The 20065-nt window shown below is 40.6% G+C and overlaps 1 protein-coding gene across 2 annotated transcripts; it reads right to left on the reverse strand.

The window, feature by feature from the left end:
- Nucleotides 1-1549: 1549 nt before the first annotated feature.
- ERCC5 (ERCC excision repair 5, endonuclease) lies at nt 1550-18264 on the reverse strand. Of its 2 annotated transcripts, none has more exons than XM_064143781.1 (16): nt 18152-18264; nt 17674-17795; nt 16789-16964; nt 15511-15626; nt 15313-15405; nt 14462-14522; nt 13451-13594; nt 11919-12126; nt 10611-11675; nt 9981-10210; nt 9503-9622; nt 7788-8001; nt 5450-5594; nt 4469-4669; nt 3540-3624; nt 1550-2208 (listed from the first exon to the last, which is right to left on the reverse strand). In XM_064143781.1, the coding sequence occupies exons 2-16, from the start codon at nt 17759-17761 to the stop codon at nt 1660-1662; spliced, it is 3495 nt and encodes a 1164-aa protein (XP_063999851.1). In that variant the 5' UTR covers nt 17762-17795; nt 18152-18264; the 3' UTR covers nt 1550-1659. The 2 variants fall into 2 exon arrangements, with proteins under 2 accessions (XP_063999851.1, XP_063999850.1); XM_064143780.1 differs by having other exon boundaries at nt 17674-17924.
- Nucleotides 18265-20065: the final 1801 nt, after the last annotated feature.

Below are 20065 nucleotides of genomic sequence, written 5' to 3' on the forward strand. Positions count from 1 at the left end.
CATCACACTTATTTGTACAGAGTTGGGACTTCCAAGCGATGAAATAATGAGAAATAAAGTAGAAATGTTACATAAGACAAGCAAGAAAGGGCTGAAATGTAGTGTATGGACCTGGTTATGACTGGTAACATTCAGATTTTCAGATGATACCAAGCTGAGTGGTGCAGTTGACATGACTGAGAGAGAAGATGCCATCTAGAGGACTTAGATTACAGTAGCAGGCTCAGGAGAACCTCCTAAGGTCAATAAGGTGAAATGCAAAGTGCAAGACATCATTATCAACACAGAACTAGGGTTGATGATATTGAGAGTAGCCCTGCAGAAAAAAGACTTGGGGCTATCAGTGGACGAGAAGCTGAACACGAGCCAGCAATGTGCACTTGCAGCCTAGAAAGCAAACCATGTCCCGGGCTGCACCAAAAGTGTTGCCAGCAGGGTGACAGAGGCGATTCCAACACCGTACACCACCTAGAGTACTGTGTCCAGCTCCGGGGTCCTCAACGCAGAAGGAGCACAGACTTGCTGAAGACATGAAGATACTATCAGGCTGGGACACCTCTCCTATGAAGATGGGCTGGAAAGCATTGAGACTGTACAGCCTGGAAGAGGCTTTGAGCAGACGTTATAGCAACATGTCAATATCTGAAGGGGATCTACAAGAAAGGTGGGGGGGGATGCTTAGAAGGGCTTGTAGCAGTAAGATGAAGAGCAATGGTTTTGCTGCTACAGCAAGGTAGATTTAGGTTGGACAGTATAAGGAAGTTCTTCACAATAAGGATAGTAAAAAAAACAGAACAGGCTGCCTAGAGATATGTCAGAGATCACATATCCCCACAAACATTCAAGGTCAAACTTGATGTGGCCCTGAGCAACCTGATCTACTTAAAAGATGTCCTTGATCACTGCAGCAGAGTTGGATAAAATGACCTTCAAGGGCTCCTTCCAAATTAATTCATTCTATGACTCTATGTTCTTAATCCACAGAACTATAAATAACCCCTATGATAAGAGACAGGTGATGTGGGGGGGAAATCTGAGCGTAACACATAGTTTCTCCCACAAATGAGATCTGCGACCAGTAGGTACCTCTGAACATCAGTTTCAAAGACAAATTCTGTCTTTGGATATGGTCATTGAACTCCAAATCCAGAAGCACAATATTTGCATTCAAAACCAAACATCTACCACACTTCAGATTATTTAAGGATTTTTACAAGGCCTTGCACTGTCTCATGAATGATTCAACAAGCAACATTACTTTGAGCACAAAGCTTTCAAAGCAAGTATATTGAAGGGAAATAGGAAAACAAACCAAACTGAGATAATTTTTCTTTTATCAAGCAACAGATTGAATCTGACTTTTGACAGCTACCTCATCTCAATTACAAAGCAAATAAGTGGGCATCACATTTTGGCTTATTTTAAAATCTCAAAACTGAAAACTTCTATCAAGTCTGATCCGAGGCTTTGTAAGTAAATGTGCAAAACTTTTTTTCTTTTGTTTATAATCCCTTCAATTTAAGTTCCAGACACAAAATACACAACAAAAAAAATGATAAGGATAATTTATTTATCAAAAATTCATTAGAATATTTACAAAGCTTGAATCAAAAGAACTCCACATATCTAGCCTCGTTTAAACTTTTTTTCCCCATAAGACTATTTCTTTTTTCTTCCTCGTTTACTCTGTGATTTCTTTTTTCTGCCCTCAAACACAGGTTTGGCAGTCACCATGACTACTTTTCCCAGTTCCTCATCCTCACTACTCGAGCCACTGCACCCCTTTTTCTCTTTAGAGTCTGCTGTTTCCATTGCAGAGATGTTTTTCCTTTTTTTGCCTTTGCCTAAATCTCTGATTTCTGATTCCTCTTCTGAGGAATCACTAGAAGTTTCTGAAAGATTCAAACTCCCAATAAAGCCTCCTCCATATAAATGTTCTTGTTGGGAATATGAATATTTTCTTCTTTTCCCTCTTTGGACTTCTGTTGCCACAGTGTGATGATTTGCACAGCCTGCAGAAGCTTCCCTTTCCCTCTCCTCATGCTGATTAAGTTCAATCTCCATAGCAGCAGTGGCCTCTCGAATCTCATCAGCTTCTTCTTTTTCCTTTCTCTTTAGACAAGTCACAGCTCTGCGCAGCCTCTGGCTTTTAATAGCTTGTTTTTCGTGCTGTGCTAGTCTGAAGAACGAATCAATTCGAAGCTGAGTCTATTAAAAAGAAAACAGGGAAACACATTTAGATGTTTTTTTCAGCTGTTACCTCAGCTACACTATAAAGCATCCCAAATTAAAGTTGGACAAAGGACCGATTAAATTAATATACACTAATGCAAAGAGATGTGAACCATAATTATATTATTATAATAATACCTGCCTTTTGTTACAAATTATGCAACAGAAAATTTTACAGAAACTAGTAAGGAAGCTCCAGAGAAGTTTTATAAACACTGAGCTGCTGCTGATTTGACATATGTTGCTATTTTTTGACCCTAATATAGAGAATCTTGGTAGTGCTGTTAAGTATGTCCATACAAACACACTCTCAGCTTCAAGCTGTTAAAACAACAGACTGTTTACTAAGCCAATGCTGTAAGTGCACTTTACATTTCCATATGGTAGAGCAACAAAATGCGGTCATCTGACTCAAGTTTATTGTGAGACATGCTGCTGCAATATAAAGATTTAAGAGTAGAACCAGAAGTAGGTACACACAAGGGGTCTGTGTGACTCAACCACAACTAGATTTGCTGTACAGACTAAAATAGTCCTCTGTATTCTTCCTAAACTTGTTCAAAAGAGACAAACACTTACAAAGCATGTTCCACTCAACCTGAAAGTATATGGATTTAATTACTGGGTTCGGTACCTTTCATTCCTTTGGAGTGAGAGAGAACCTAAAACACTGGTTTAGACTACATATTTATCGTGCTTAAGGCAAAAAAAGAGAAAAAAATTGGACCTCAGGTGGTGTTACTGACATTCACAGTATCATGCTATGCACCACTACTGACTTGAAGTTTTATTGAGGCTGACATAATGTTTATTTGGAAATTAGAGTAATATCATTAAGGAGCACTTGCTCCACGGTGCAGTCTGCATGTCTCCACAAAGGATAAGGATAGTGCCAAATGGTCAGTCTCCACCAAAATCTCAGGGCCATTGTTGTAAGTAACTTTTAGAGACAGCACACTGCCTTTTAAAAGCACTAAAGGTGCTGCAGGTACACATAGTTTCAGCTACATCCAGAACAAACAGCAATCTGGACTAGAGGTTAAGTGCTTGATAGAGAACAAAATCTGAAACCAACAACTGACATTATGCAGAGTACCTCGCAGCACACCCAAATCATACAGAAATTAAGTCTGTACAAACAAGTTTAATGATAAATACATATATATAAAGATTTTTTAAAATATGGCTATATTCCCATTTTCTGAGAAATCTATTTCATAGCAAAGTTTTACTCATTCGTCTTTAAATGCTTCTCTTACAGTAAATTTTTTCATTATCCTTACATTATACATGGTTTTATACTTTACCTGCTGCACGTTCAGCTGTTTTATCACAGGCAAAAGGATTTCATCTACCTTTGTCTTATTCCAGCCAAAGTGATCCTGACAGAACATGCATAAAGTTAAGGAACTTCACAAAATGGTTATTACTAGTATTTTGTAGACATACAATAGATCAAAAACTGACTCAACAACCAACTTCACAGAGTTGTCATCAGTGGCACAGAATCAAGCTGGAAGCCTGTAGTCAGTGGTGCTCCCCAGGGATCAGTACCGGGTCCAGTTTTGTCCAACATCTTTATCAACGACCTGGATGAGGGTATTGAGTGTACCCTCACCAAGTTTGCTGATGACACAAAACTGGTGGGGGGTGGCTGACAGGGAGGTTGGACTTTATGATCTCTGAAGTCCCTTCCAACTTCCAAAATTCTGTGATTCTGTCTTCAAATAAATAATGTCTGGAGTAAAGCTTTCTATACTACAGAACCAGACAAAATGCTCCAAGTTATTACTGCTGACTAATGTAGATGGTCCCAATATGATGCTATCTTTGTCATACTGTTATAGAGACACAGATTGCATCAGGTTGGAAGGGATCCTCAAAGGTCATCTTGTCCATTCCCCCTGCAGTAAGCAGGGGCACCTCCAACTAGATCAGGCTACCCAGGGGCATACTGAGTCTGCTCTTGAATGTCTCCAGGATCAGGGCTTCGACCACATCCCTGGACAGCCTGTTCCAGTATTTCACCACCCAAATGCCACACATGTATGGTTGCACTTCCTTCCATTCCAGTGCTGGTATCACTGTGGGAGAGCACACACAAATGGGGGCAGGGGGCCCTCAAACCAACAAGGAGTTAAGAATTTGACACTATCACTGATTCACTAACAAGCCTTATAAACTTTCAATCTGAGTGTTTTCAGCTATCAAGTCCTACCATATAGTAAAAGGATATTCTCTGATTTGCTCTACATCAGGCTTCCCCCACGTGAACGAACCCCTTGTCTCATCTACCACAGGCTTCAGGTATGCTTCTGCCACTGCTGGATTTGGGAAACCTGAAGAAAGCTGCAGCTCCCGCAGTTTCTTCTTGACTTTGGTTTCACATGGATTAGGTCTCAATTTCTTATTCTTCTGAGCCTCACTCCACCACTCACTGGAAAACAGACGAAAGTATTAATTTTCCTCCATAAAATATATTTTGGAATATCAAGAATCACCATGCTAATTTGAATAACCTTAATCTCCCTCCTTCAGTTACTACACGAGGTAGGAAATTTCAACATGGCCAAAAGGGACATGTAATCTGAAACAACAAAGCATACAGTAGATGCAGCCATTTTAAGCCACAGTAGCAAACATCACCTGGATTCCTCATAAACTACTAACATCCTAGATTCAGCCTGACTTAGGGAGGATGTTTCACGGAATGACCATTTTATAGTTTTCTGGTATGCAAGAAAACAACAAAAAAATCAGAAACAAACAAAAAGGGAGGGGGGCAGAATAACCTCTAGCCATCCTTGCCACTGCCAGTACAACTGGCTCAGCCCTCTTCAAATATTGTTCTTTCCCACAGCCTACCTGTCTGTTTCTTTCCAGGTCATCAAGCCTCTTTTCTCTATGAGCAAGCTACAGCCACCTTCTCACAAACTCAAGGAGAATAAACCTCCACTCCACTATGGATCCAGCTCTGCAATGAACTCAGAGGCAGTTGCACAGTTCTACAGCTGTTCTATCATTTTCATTAGTCTCACTTCAATTGCTGTATCAACATGTCAACTTATTTACCTGTCACTTCAAACAGTGATATAATGAAGTCAGATATTTTACAGTTAACTTAATGATGGTCAGTGAGGATTGTAACTTTTGTTGCATGCTTAAGAAAAGCATATTCACAAGTAAGGAGAGATGAAAAACAAAATACAAGGCATACGCAAATTTTAAGAGAGGTTCCAAGCCATGCCCAGGAAATTCATTTAAAATCTCCATTGCTGTTACGAAGCCAACATTTGGGATGCCCTCAGTGTAGTCGCTTCCAAGCAAGTATGCCAAATTAATTAGCTTGTTTCTATCCAATCCTATAAAAGAAAACACGTAAGCCTAACAGTGGCTTCAGCATTTGCTCTTACACGTTAAAAACCAATACATTCTTTCAAAGACAAAACCCAAAAAGAACACAAAGGCATCAACTCTGTAAAATTATCGCCAAATAAACATGAGAATTACATATAATTATCATCATAAACATCAGAATTACACAAAATTATCATCAGAATCATATATATGTATATATATCATTATGCTCTGGAGCAGCATCAATATGCTCCTGCTAGCTCAAGCACTACTCAGTTTTGTTAACCTGGCAAACACGCATGGCCAAAATTACAATGTAAAGACCATTAGGAAATTCTGTGTCTCTAAGAGCTAAAAGATATTACTTTCCATGTGGCTCCAGATATTGTTCTGCTTTGATCTAATGTTGCTCACAACTCAGAAATAAAAGCCTTCAATCTGAATTCTAGCCTCTGTTCCTTAAAAGTGTTCCTAAACCAGAAGCCTTTTGGTCTGTGCTGCTGTAGTTACTAAGTGGACCAAAAGAGCCTGTGGGATATCCAGAAAGAAGGAAGAATTCATCTGACCACATCTTACTTGGTACACTACAAGACCTGAGGCAAACAGATTGATTTTTCATTACTGAATTCAGAAGTTCAGATTAAGTAATTTTTTTAATAAAATATTTAAAATCAGTGTAGAAAAGGAAGCATGTGTGTCTAAGCACATCAAGCAAGACCACTGGCATACTAGTCAGGATATCCATCAACTATCAAGAAAGAACTATGTGAAGTGTAGAAAAAGGAGAAGTACAAGAGTGTAGATGAATCAGACATGAAAAACAATAGTGACTATTTTTCCCTAATAAATAAATAACCCCCCTGGAATATTACACTAATAACAGTTAAAAATCTCACTAATAACAGTTAAAAATCTCACACATGCTTTTACAGCAATCTTTTCCAAGTCAGCTACAGCAGCATAACTAAGCAGGTATAAGTAGAGGGAAAAAAATATTTCATTTGGTTTGCTGGGTGTTTTTCACCAAATACATGCTGAAGATATTAAAATATTATTCCAAAGTCTATAGCCTCTCTCGACTTTGCAAATGTCAAAACTGATTTTAAAAGAGTTCTGGTTAAAAAGGCATAAGAAGTTACAATTGGGTCATATTTTCTTTAATACACTACAGGACACTGAAGTTGAGTTGTTCAACATAATTAGCAACAATTTGATTGAATTGATATAAGAGCAATCTGAAAGAAGAAAACAAGTGTCTGTATTAACTAAGTGAAAAATCTTTTACAGAGCATATACACATGCTGGATGCTCTTCTAAGACATTATGTGCCAGTTTGTCCAAAATTAACTTCCTTTTTGTATAGGGTTAACACTCCAGGGGGAGTAACCCTGAACCTGACCCTAGGGGTCTTGATTCCTCCCCAGGGGTGGGTCTGAACACCACCAGGTGATGGTTAGCCCACTCCCCCACTTCCTGTCCTGTAAAATGAGGGAGACTTCCTGTTCCTCTCTCTCTCTCGCCCTGCACCTCACACTCTGCACATCTCTCCTTGCATACCTACATACCATGAGGCAGACAAAGCCACCACCACAAACTCGGGTTGTATTTACACATTTTGTATTTTGCTATTTTCCCTTCCCTATCCTTTGTAAACTTCCCTACCTCAGATATCTCTTCTAAGTTATTGTTAAACTTTTCCTTTTAACTTCCAAATCGAGTGAGATTGATTTATTCGGGTGTGTTTACCTCTCTCTCTCCCTATATCTAATCCCTTTCGTTGGGAAAGGAGGGGAAAGAGGGGAGGGCACTCTACAAATTGTTATTGGTTCTATCAAATTTATTAGTCTCTGAGAAGTATAATTAGAGCCCTACACACTTTTCCAGAGGACTATAAATCCAATGACATGCAAATATCACACTAGGTCAGAAAAGTCATGCTGACATCTACCCATAACTCCTATCTCAGCCTTGATGATCATCACACTAACTCAGCATATTAAATGCAGGTGTGTGCAAATTCAGAGGGGTCATCTGGCAGTAAGAGCAGCAACTCAACTGAGTATCTTTAGAGACTTTCCAAAGAGCAGGAATTGTCACAGCAGACACACAAAATTCTGTAGAAAGCACAGCTTCAAAAGATACGTGGCCGTGTTATCTTACTAAAGACTGCAGGTAACAAATCAACACCTGAGGCTTACCTAGCTGGTTTTGAAAATCAACATACTGATAATATTCCACATATTTGTTTTGGCTGAAGAAGTTTTTATAAACGTGTCGTGCACCAAATAACCAAACATCACTGTCATCGGTGATTGTCCCAGAGGTTTGATCAGTAAGGTCCAGTATAGCACATTGTGCCTCTGCCTCCATCGGAGCTTCAATGTACGGAATGCCAAAGAGACGGAGAAGCTCCTGTAGCGTGGAGAGAAAAGAGTATTTTCATCTGAAGAATGAACTTCTATTAAACTTCTGCTTGACTTTATAATAGAGTATCATAGAATCAATCAGGTTGGAAGAGACCTCCAAGATCATCCAGTCCAATCTAGCACCCAGCCCTAGCCAGTCAACTAGACCATGGCACTAAGTGCCTCATCCAGTCTTCTCTTGAACACCTCCAGGGATGTTGACTCCTCTACTTCCCTGGGCAGCCCATTTCAATGGCAAATCACTCTTTCTGGGAAGAACTTCCTCCTAACATCCAGCCTAGACTTCCCCCAGCACAACTTGAGACTGTGTCTCCTTGTTCTGTTGTTGGTTGCCTGGGAGAAGAGGCCAGCCCCCACCTGCCTACAACCTTCCTTCGGGTAGTTGTAGACAGCAATGAGGTCACCCCTGCGCCTCCTCTTCTTCAGGCTAAACAGCCCCAGCTCCCCCCAGCCTCTCCTCATAGGGTTTGTGTTCCAGGCCCTTCACCAGCCTTGTTGCCCTTATCTGGATACGTTCCTATCAATCACAGAATCATTAAGACTGGAAAAGACCTCTGAGTCCAACTGTAACATTACAAAAGCACAACCTACCAGCCTTTAAAAAAATCCATTCATCTTAAGAAATGAGTATGACCAAATATTAACAAAAGAAAAAAATCAATCATTTGAAGACATTAAGACCATTGTTAGCCCTTTTATGTAAAGAAAATAAACACACTGATAAGTTTATCAGAATTAATTTATTAGATTAAGTTTATAACATTGTAAATACCATCACTAGTCTACTATGCTACAGGTATGTCAACCGCAACACATTGTACAGCAAGTAGGGAGGTGGCTGGGTCGCCGTCCCTGGAGGTGTTCAAGAAAAGACTGTATGAGGCACTTAGTGCCATGGTTTAGTTGACTGGATAAGGCTGGGTGATAGGTTGGAATGGCTGATCTTGGAGGTCTCTTCCAACCTGGTTGATTCTATGATTACACTTCATTAACCTTTAATGCTAATATTTAAACAGAAAATGCGGACTTAATGCAGGTATTAGAGGCGAGATTCTTTAAACTCATCTATCCAGAGCATAAACCTGCCTTATCAAACAGATTCCTTGTACAACCTTACCTTCTAACCCCACAGGAAAAATCACAATTCACCTAGCACCCAGGTAACATTGTTCAATTTTTATCTTTTACAGCACAACAGGCAAATGATAGAAATAGTCAAAATTATTAATCAGCATTTTTTTAAAGCAGCAACTTTTTAAAGTTTACTGTTTTATAAAGTTATACAGTTACTTAAAATTACTGGAATTCAAGATTATCTCAATACTTGTGGTATTTTGAATCAAAAGGCCTGAAGAAAACAGGCTCCTAAAAGATGTGATCTATAATTAAGCAAGATTATTAACAGCTTTTGAGAAAATGTTTGACTGGGGTGGAGGGGAGGACCACATCATGCTATATCAGATTGTAATTGATTCAAGAAATACTACCTGGCTCTCCAAGAACATCTGTCCTGTTACAGAAGCAGCAACACGTTCCTGCTGCTGTTTTTGAGTCTGAAGCATACTCTGCTCAGTGGAAAGGTTATTTTCTAATTCTTCTAGGTCTTCCTGAAAAAATAAAACAAGATTTTCATTATTTCAATAATTCAGGTATACTTAGTTAAGTGAAGCATTAAGACTCCAACTATAACCAATTCAGTAGCATATGTTCCATTAATTCACATATGGAAGTTGTCATAGCTTCTCTAATGCAGTAAATCATAAGATCAGAGATTGGTCTACTACTTAGAGTGTTAAGACTTTCAAGTTTCCATCTAATTTCAGAGGGATCATCATTAATCATCACTGTTGAAGAAAAATTAGTTCCATGTAACTAGATACATATATGAACAGCTATTCAACAGTCTTCCTTAAAAACTACCTGGGCACGCAACATTTCATTATCAGCTCAGAACAAGTAAGTTACCAAACTGATGTCTCGCCATTCATCTGCTGCATCTTTATCATCATCTTCTCTTTCAACGTTCTGATCATTTGCCAACTGCACTTCAGACTCCTTCAGCAGGTCCTGTGTGACAACAGCATGCCCATCTGGCTCCATCTCTAGAACTGTTTTTTCTTTACTCACTTCTTCTTCATATTTAGTAGGAAGCTCATCCTCTTTACTGACTTCAGCACTTACTTCAATAAAGCTTCCTATTAAAGGACAACAAAGATATCAACTTCCTGATGTTTGTTTGAAAACAAGTATTTGTATATGATTTTAGATTGGGTGGTGATTTTAACAATTTATTGTATGCAGGGAAAAAAAAGGATTGTAAAACTCCAGAAACCAAGTGGTTGAGCATTTGAACAGTTAAATTTGTGCAAACAATTGCAAGCTCTCCTGTCTATCTGCACTGGATACTCAAGGTTTCAATGATAAAATGTAACGCCAGGGGGAAAAGCCTAGCACGATTTTCTTCCCACCAACTACACACATAGGAGCAGATGTATGTTAAAGTATTTCTCACCAAGAAGAAAGCTTAACTTCAACAGACTACAAATACAGTGAGGTCCTATTTTATTATATTTTTTTCACAATAAAAGCCCATACCATCAGAATCGCTGTCTTCAGATTGTGATACCACTTCTCTCTCCTCCTCAAAACTTTTTGCTTCTGAAATAGGTCTGATATCCTTTTGTACCTCAGATACACTGTCTTCTGTTTGCAAAATTACTTTCTCTACATTTTCAAAAACTTTCAAGTTTTCCTCATTTTTAGAAAGGTCTATTGGTTCAGCATGAATCAAAGCCCCTATATTAGTTTGTACAGGGGAACAGCTTGGCTTCTGCTTGCTCAAGTTTATATCCTTGTCTCTCAAGGAATTTAAGTCCATTTTAGAACCACTATCTTCTTGGTCTCCACCTTCTTTGCCTTTTCCACTAGTACTGTCAATACAAGAATAATTTCCAGCTCTGGATATGCTGATGTCTTTGGGGGCAGTATGATTTTTTTCTGACTCCTGACTCTTTTCTTCACATTCAGGATCTCTCATAACCACTTGATTTGACAAACAAATTGTAGATACAGGATTTTTTTTTCCCTCCATAACTTCAGGAATCTTATCTTCCTCATCTGAGCTACTAAGTAGAAAGTCCTTCACTTCTGATCTTTCTGGCAGCACTTCATCAGTTTTAACAGTAACAACTTCCTCTCTTTCATCATCACCACTCAAAGCCTGATGAATTGCCTGTAGTGTTCTTGGAGACACACTGCCTTCCCCTGTTACAGACTGGTCCACATTCAAACATCCTATATATTCATCCTCCAGTTCTTCTCCTGAGCTGCTTTCAACCATAGCTGCCTGGATAGCAAGCAAAGTCCGAGGAGAGAGTGGTTCTGTCACCACATTGTTATCTTTCTCTGTCTGTGGCTTGTCAGACGCAACCAGCTTTGCATTTTCTACCACAGCTGTCTGGATAGCAAGCAAAGTCTGAGGAGATGGCGGAGTTGTCACCACATTGTCATCTTTCTCTGTCTGCAGCTTGGCAGATGCAGCCAGCTTTACAGTATGAGAAGATTCACTGATTTTATCTGATTTCATGAATTCAAGCACTTTTGATGAGGGTCCTGCAGTAGTTTCTGAGTCTCTAGTTGCAGATTCTTTTGCTTGAATACCTGAAAGAAAATGGTTTTATTTTTCAGTAAAGTTGCTTTATACTAATACATAATGAACATTTCTACTTAAATAAACCAGTTTTCTACACATTCACAGATGACAGTTAATTATGTCTAATAGTAATACACATTTCATACAAAGTAGTGGCTACATGCCCCTGTAAAAACATTGAGGGTGTTTTTAAAACCAACAGCTGCAGACTGCACACATAAGAGGTTTTACAAAATCAAGGCCTCACATACCCTTTATTAGGATATAGTGAGAAGTATCTTCAGAGACTACTTTTCTGGATTCCACTTCTTTCACAAAACCACCTTCATTTTCATATTGTGTTTGGATTTCCCCCGAGTGCTGTTGATTCAGTTCTTTCTGTACATTTTCTATGCATCGATTGAGGCTGCTTTTTTTAAGCAAGCCCCTAAGCTGGTACTGGGAAAAGTCACTGGATTCCTTAAAAAACACAAAACACCAACAAAAAAACAAACAAGTCAATCAGTCAATTTAAATAAAATGACACTACATTTCCCTATTCAACAAGATCATTTATCATGTTCCAAGGGCCTTTTAAGAGTTTCCTTTAAGCAGGTAACATTTGTCTTTTACTGATAGCTGTACTGCCAAGAGACAGCAACACTAGCCTAGTAACATACAACACTCCTAAAGGGTGCCACTCAGAAGTACTTCTGAATGCTGGCTAAACACAATGATGTGACCAGCAAAACTTGGCCAGCTAATGGAGCTGGTTGTCACCTTAATACAATTGTAACATAATCCACGTGTGGATTGTTTTAAGATGATGGTTCCTAGTTTACAGTTGGCTCTTTTCCCCCTCTACTCCACCCCAGTGAGACCACACCTGAGCATTGTACCTAGTTTTGGGCTCTGAAGGTCAAGAGACAAGGAGCTACAGAAGTGAGCTAACAGAGAGCTACGAGGATGATTAAGGGATTTCACCATCTCTCTTATGAAGAAAGACTGAGAGACTGTGCATGTCTATAAATATCTGAGGGGTGGGTGTAAAGATGAAAGTGATAATCACTTTTTGGTGGTTCCCAGTAACAGGACAAGGAACAACAAGCTGGAACATAGGAAGTTCCTCCTCAACATGAGGAGGAACTTACTTACTGTGAGGGTGACAGAGAACTGGAACAGGCTGCGGAGTCTCTTTCTCTAGAGACCTTAAAAAACTCCCTGCATCTGTTCCTGTGTGACATGCCATAGGTGATCCTGCTTTGGCAGAGAGGATGGACTCAATGATCTCTAGAGGTCACCTCCAACCCTAGCTATTATTTGATACTACATATATTGGACTTTTAAAAACCTAACTAGGCACTTAAAAGCTATCGTAGAAGTGCCACTATGGGATTCTACATTTGTCTCTGAATGGTTTCAGTATCACCTAACCTAAGTTACAAAAGCCATTTCCCAGTTGCTAGCTTCCATAACCACTTAAGCATTTTCAATCTTAAGATGGGTTTGTTTTCCCTGGTTTATCTACATTAGCAGAATATTCTTGCAATTGAAATCTTGGCCATAATGCTGATGAGGCCAATTTTAAGGAAACCAAGAGACAGGGTTTTGAATAGATTCATAGGGAGCTCTGTTGAGTCATGATCACACTTTTTTTTTAACTCTCCTCAACATAACATGTCTTATTAAACAGGCCTGGAGGTAAAGCTTTCCAGATGTAAAGCTTTCCAGATTTATGTAACTTTCATCTTCATTGCTGAGAAGAGCTCCTTTCTGATGGCTTGAGAATTATTTTAAGTATTACCTCTGGCATTGCTTCAAATAATGTTCTTTTTCGCTTTGTAAATTCTTTTATATCAGTCAAGATCTCGTGTTTTACTTCTGGAGGCAACTTATTGAAATCTTCTGATTCAATATCTACAGAATGAGGATTTTCACACAGCTGTTCCTATAAAAATGGAAAGCAACACAAACAGGCATTTTATGTTACAAAACAGCATGAGTAATAAAATAATTAAAATATCATTCCAAATAACAAAAATAAACCCCACACAAAAATCTTTGTTGCTACTTTCTATACTATGAAGAAAACTGTTCAGAAAAGGTAACTATCTAATAAAGTGCATAACTACTTCAGTAAACTATACAGAGAAATTTGACTTTACAAAAAAAGATATTTAAGTGTAAATCACAGAAGCAGGTCCATAGCCTCAGCTATTTGGATTTTAGCCTTCCAAAGAGAGTCTCTTTCAGAATGTGGACTACAAAGAGCATTTCCAAAAGTTTTCAGTTTTTTTTTGTTTGGTTGGTTTAGTTTTATTACTTTGATGAAAATAAATGTAACTCCATTATTCATTATACTACATGTTATATATTCCTTCTCTCCTCTGCCCATGACATCAGCACATCAGAAGAGAATACAGAATTTGATCCTTGAATTTCCATGGCTAAAGTGCTTCAGTATCAATGCATATTTGATGAAGCATAGGAATTTTGTTAAATATGCTGCCTTATATGTGCACACGTCACTTGTACCATTATGGAAATAATTTCTTCACCATGTCTCCAGAGAAAATCGTCAAAAAAAACCCCAAAATAAACAGTACCACAGGAAATTTCTGTTTTGCTTAGTTCTAGTGGAGATAATTATATTTGTAGTCCCTCATTTATGAGAATACATAGAGTTTTTAAAATGAACCCGTTTGCTTTGTAAGTAATGCTACAGTAAGACCTATACACCCAAACACTGAGGATATAGAAATACCTGTATGTGAGAGAGCTGCTCACAGTAACAGTACGATTAGTATATACTTACCTGCAGCATCATTTTTTGGCTCATTCTCACTTCCCACTCTTTTTCATCTTCCTCCTCTGAGCTAAAAATCACAAATTAAAAAAGTAGATATTTATCTAAGAAAACAAAGTTCCTATTTAAAGCAAACGGACATTACTCACTCCTTCAGTGGTAAATACAGTAATTCATAGACAGCATCGAAGTGCTCCTGTATGCATATACATCCAAGCACACTTATAAACACACAAGCCAAGAAGATCTGAACAGAAAGCAAAAAGCCAGATTTCTCTCAGATAAAACTAGATTGAGACAACTGTAGCTGTTTAAATCACTACTTCTTATTTTGTCAGCATTTAAATTATATAAAAATATATACAAGATGTATAGAGTAATGTACTGGATAGCTCCATATTTCTCCTTAGTGCTATTTAAGATGTAGAAGTTTAACAAATACATACAAAGCCTACTTCTGCTGAATGGATACTGAAAATAAGGGGAGACAAAGCAGAATTAAACTGCTACACACCAACCACCCAGGCTTGAACAGTCTCTTCCACGTAGTCATATAGATATGGCCACAGAGACTGAGGTAGCACTTTCATCCTTAAGCATGAATCCATTGTAGAATTTTATTCTGCTGGATGAAAGCTTCTTCTGTTACTTTCAAAAAAATAACTAGAAGGCTTCTATACCCAGAGCTATAAACCAAACTCTTCAAGAAGAAACTGAAATAAAATATAAATTAAATAAATATACTTCATATATTATGGAGTCTTACATGTCAAAGGCCTTCTGGCAGTGTTAAAAAAGTAGCTTGTACTTTATCCAAGTTTATTATAACCATTTAAACTATTTTTCTTGGTTCTACCCACCTGTTCTTCTCTTCTTCCTTTATAGAAGGCAATACATAGATATCATCAATTTCTTCTCTTCGAACTTGTGTAATACTGGGAAAAGCTTCATTGCTTTGGAAAAGAGAAAATAAAACCAAGAGACACAGTTAATAGCTACATCAAAAGCTTGTTTGCCACTTGTAAACAAGTGGAGGGAAGAAAAAAAATCATTCTTACCTTTTGCCTTTAAGTGCATTTTTGATAACTTGTCTCTTCAAAAATGTTTTCAAGAGTTTCTCTGCAGTTTTCCTGGAATCACTGATGGCGAGTTCCTTTCTTTGTCTTCGCTTAGCCTGTGAACATAAAAGACCAACACCAACAGTACTTATAATCAGTGAATTAATATTATAATTCTGTATTTCAAGTCTATGAGCAACTCCTAAACTGTCCTGTATCAATAGAGACACATCCTCCAGATCCTCTAAATCTATGCCTATTTCCTCTGTGGGACTCAAAACACTTTTCAGCTTCTGGGTATAAATGCTTCTAAAAGTTACATTCTCAGTATCACGGTATCACGGTATCACCAAGGTTGGAAGAGACCTCACAGATCATCAAGTCCAACCCTTTACCAGAGAGCTCAAGGCTAGACCATGGCACCAAGTGCCACATCCAATCCTGCCTTGAACAGCTCCAGGGACGGCGACTCCATCACCTCCCTGAGCAGCCCATTCCAGTGTCCAATGACTCTCTCAGTGAAGAACTTTCTCCTCACCTCAAGCCTAAATTTCCCCTGGTGCAGCCTGAGGCTGTGTCATCTTGTTCTGGCACTGGCCACCTGAGAGAAGAGAGCAACCTCCTCCTGGCCACAACCTCCCCTCAGGTAGTTGTAGACAGCAATAAGGTCACCCCTGAGCCTCCTCTTCTCCAGGCTAACCAATCCCAGCTCCCTCAGCCTCTCCTCGTAGGGCTGTGCTCAAGGCCTCTCACCAGCCTCATCGCCCTTCTCTGGACACGCTCAAGCATCTCAACGTCCCTTTTAAACTGGGGGGCCCAGAACTGAACACAGTACTCACGGTGTGGTCTAACCAGTGCAGAGTACAGGGGCAGAATGACCTCCCTGCTCCTGCTGACCACACCATTCCTGATGCAGGCCAGGATGCCACTGGCTCTCTTGGCCACCTGGGCACACTGCTAGCTCATGTTCAGGCAGGTATCGATCAGCACCCCCAGATCCCTCTCTGTTCTGTCCTGTAGCAAGACCCAGGTTTACACCATCATCTATCTCTCTGTAATCTGGTTTCTACACAAATGAAAGCTGAACATATGAAAAGGGAGCTGCTACACGCTCCAACTGCTACCCAAGACTAGGACGGTATGCTCCAACAGCTAACCAAGTCCTCCATCATAATAGCTCAGATTAAAAGCATAATAAGAAGGAAATTGGAAATGGCTCCTTAGTATCTGCAGATGTCATCCTACTTTGCATTGCAACGACTCAGCAAAGGCACTTACCAAGGTTTGTCTCTTCAAGAGTGGTGCCTCTCCATCAAAAACAAAGACAGGTCGAATTCGGAAAAACAGTAACTTGCAGAGCCGATGAAAGAGAGTGAGGAGGTGAGCATTGTGTACAGAATTGCCACCGCGATCTCTGGCTCCCTTTATTGCTTGGTTCAACCAAATACTGATATCTTAAAGAACAGTTAAGAGGAAAAAATGTCCTATCTTATAAACTATGTCAATAGTTTCTATAAAGTGCATATATTTGATCAAGTGGCTTTTGCCCACAGTTCCAGGCTTGGCTTATCATAGTATAGTATCATAGTATCATCAGGGTTGGAAGGGACCTCACAGATCATCAAGTCCAACCCTTTACCACAGAGCTCAAGGCTAGACCATGGCACCAAGTGCCACGTCCAACCTTGCCTTGAAGTGCCCCAGGGACGGCGACTACTTGTGAACTTCGGAGATTAAATTCTTGCCCTCAGTGACCTGAACAAAAAATAGAGTTGAAACAACTGTGCATTAAGTAACACCATCCTAGTTATTTTTACAACTAAATTAAGGATAACTTTTTTTCCCACGTCTTTCAGCACTTAACCAAGTGTATAATGATAGGAAAGTTGGTGCAAAAATAGATATTTTTCCCCATCTTATAGCCCTAATAAGAGTAGCACAAAATCATATAACCCAACGCTTAAGGAATCTACAGAGGGAAAAAAAAAAGGGGGGGGAGGGGGGAAGAAAAAAGCTTAATGTTCTATGTATTCTAAAGCACAAAATCTGCATATCGAAATACTGTCACAAATTTTAACGTTCTAACCACAGAGAAGTAAGAGACATTGTTAAAATCATCTCCACTGCAAATACAGTTCCTCGGTTTGTACTTTTAAAGGATACCAACAGCAAGAATTTTTCCTTCTAGTGTTTCTGGGTTTATAGGTCTCCCAGTGCATTCAAGCAGTTTCCAAAGTCCTTGAACTCCCATTTTCCTTCTTAACTACTTCGAGAGAGAAGAATCTCTGAGGAACAAGAGGAATAATCCCAAAATGATGATGTTCGCCCAAGCTTTATTAATAGGCGTGCGTCATCGCTGAGGAAAAGACAGCGCCCCGGCAGCTCCTCGGGCCGGCTCCGGACGATTCCTTCAGCTTTCGGGGTAAAAAACGTTTAAATAATACGGTGAAACACAGTGTTACAGCTGCTCGCAGGTCAGCCATCGGATAGCAGAGGCCACAGTGGTCCCAGCCGCCCGTCCCCTGCGCCAAGAACACGCCGAGATGCTGTGCGGGGCAACGACGACTAAAGGGAGACTCGGCCGAGGCGAGGCAGGGGGAAAGAGAAGGTGGTGCCGGTTGAAGCGCGCAGCGGGGCTCACCTGGGGCAGGGGCCGGGGGCGCGGTGTGGGAGCTGCCGGCGCCAGGGCAGGAGCGGCCGCCTCAGGCAGGGAACCTCCCGCAGCGGCACAGCTTCTCCGTGCGGCCTGCGCATGCGCCTGCCCCGCTGCCCGCCGGGACATGCAGCCGCGGTGCAGCGTGGGGCCCGGCGGGACTGCCGTACCTACTGCCGCACGCCGAGGCGTGGGCTGGTTCGAGATGCCGTTGGCATGGGGTTCTCACCACCCTGCCCGAGGGACCCCCGCAGCTGCAGCCACCTGTGAGGAAACAGGCGGAGTGACTGCCGCGGCGCGTTGCCATCTGAATTGTCGTGCTCCAGGGAGGAGGCCGGAAGCCACCCGCGGGGCCCTCGCCTGACGGGAGGCTTACCAAACACCACGTCGAGGGAAAGAAAATAGGTTGTACTTTCCCCGACGCAGGATTCCGGCTGCAGCCTGCCCTCCTCGCTCCACCTCTCCAAGTGCCCGTCACGGCACCCACCTTCCCATCCGGGAAGCCCTAAGGAAAGCTCCCAGCAGCACAGCCCCAGGAGCACACATGATGGAAGAATAAAATACGTAATACTTCACACATAAAATATAGTGTACGTTCTTATGAAATATGGCATGCTCCGCTAGAAAAGCAAAATGAATGTAAAAGCAGAAGTCTGGCACAGCACACCTGCAGAATGGCGGTACTCTGTTACCCAGCTCCCCAGTGCAACTGTTCTTACTGGAGGAAGAAAAATAGGAAACTGCTGGATAGTTCTGTAACTTTTAAGCACGAAGTACTTAGAAAATAGCTCAAAATTCTAAAGATATTTGAGTCCTCAGCCAAAGTTTTCTTCAGTTATCGGTGGTATAAACTATCTCAGGCACAAACCACTCAGTACCAAAGACAATATAGAACTTACTTGTTAAAACGGAAGCAAGCTGCGCTGGGCACCAGGGATGTCTGTGCTCCAACTTCGTGCAACACACCCTCCTGTCCCATTTATACACTCAGTTCATGCCGATGTATCAGGTATGCAAGCAAGTCCCTCTGGTGGTCTTCTGTGAGAAATATATGTTTCATCTGATAAATTCGTGGCAAGAGGCCACAGACAGAGAAGAGGGGGGATTTTGAATGGAGCTGCACTCCTCCTTGCACCACCATCACAAAAGGATACACTTGGCTTAAGATAACAGCAATAATTAGAAACTAGAAAGGTTGGTGGAGGGAGGCAGGTGGAAGAGACAGTCTTTGCGCATGAGCAAACAGATGAAGAGTCATACAAAGGACACCACTAGTTTGGAGTTCATGGAAACGACACTTGAGGAAGACCCCTTACTTCATCACTGAAGACCACCAGAGGGACCACCGGATAAGAAGAGACATGCGTGGAAAAGGCACCTCCCATTCTTAAAACTGACAAGGAAAACCCAACCTTTTCTTAGAATTAGTAATTAATATGTAATAGAATAGGATACAAAAAGAGAACACTGAAAACAAAAGGTGTCCGTTAGGGTAGAGCAGAGCCTCCCTGCACACGCAGGCCTGTACGTTGCTTGATTCCTGCGACTCTATTAAAAGCCTTATTTTGCATGAACGTAAGTTTGTTCCTGTTATTTATGACATCTTTATGTGTCCTACCAACAAACGCAGTAAGAAAAACCCTGCCAGTACCCACGCTAATTGTCCACCCCAGGGAGGCACATCTCCCTCTTTTGTGTCCTCCTAACACCAATCATCCTCCTACTTATCACATCAGCTTGCAGAGTAGAAGTTCAAATCAAAATGGCTGCACAGGCTTATGAGCAAAAGAGACCCTACCTTTCAGGATTGTAGTTCTGGTCTTTCACTTACCTACTTTCCTGAAAACCTTCATTAAGCATAGGCTCACCACTCCCAACACAAATAAAAATCAAACAACAAAA

This window comes from Pogoniulus pusillus, chromosome 5 (genome assembly GCF_015220805.1).
Source record: "Pogoniulus pusillus isolate bPogPus1 chromosome 5, bPogPus1.pri, whole genome shotgun sequence".
NCBI lineage: Eukaryota > Metazoa > Chordata > Aves > Piciformes > Lybiidae > Pogoniulus > Pogoniulus pusillus.

Excerpts from the sequence above, each read along its gene's own strand:
- ERCC5 (XM_064143781.1), bottom strand. The coding sequence starts at position 17,761 with ATGGGAGTTCAAGGACTTTGGAAACTGCTTGAATGCACTGGGAGACCT. Across the intron at positions 9,623-9,980 it reads AATGGCGAGACATCAGTTTG|GAAGACCTAGAAGAATTAGA; the intron begins GTAACTTACTTG and ends TTATTTTTTCAG. Across the intron at positions 4,670-5,449 it reads GAACCTCTCTTAAAATTTGC|TGAGTGGTGGAGTGAGGCTC; the intron begins GTATGCCTTGTA and ends TCTGTTTTCCAG.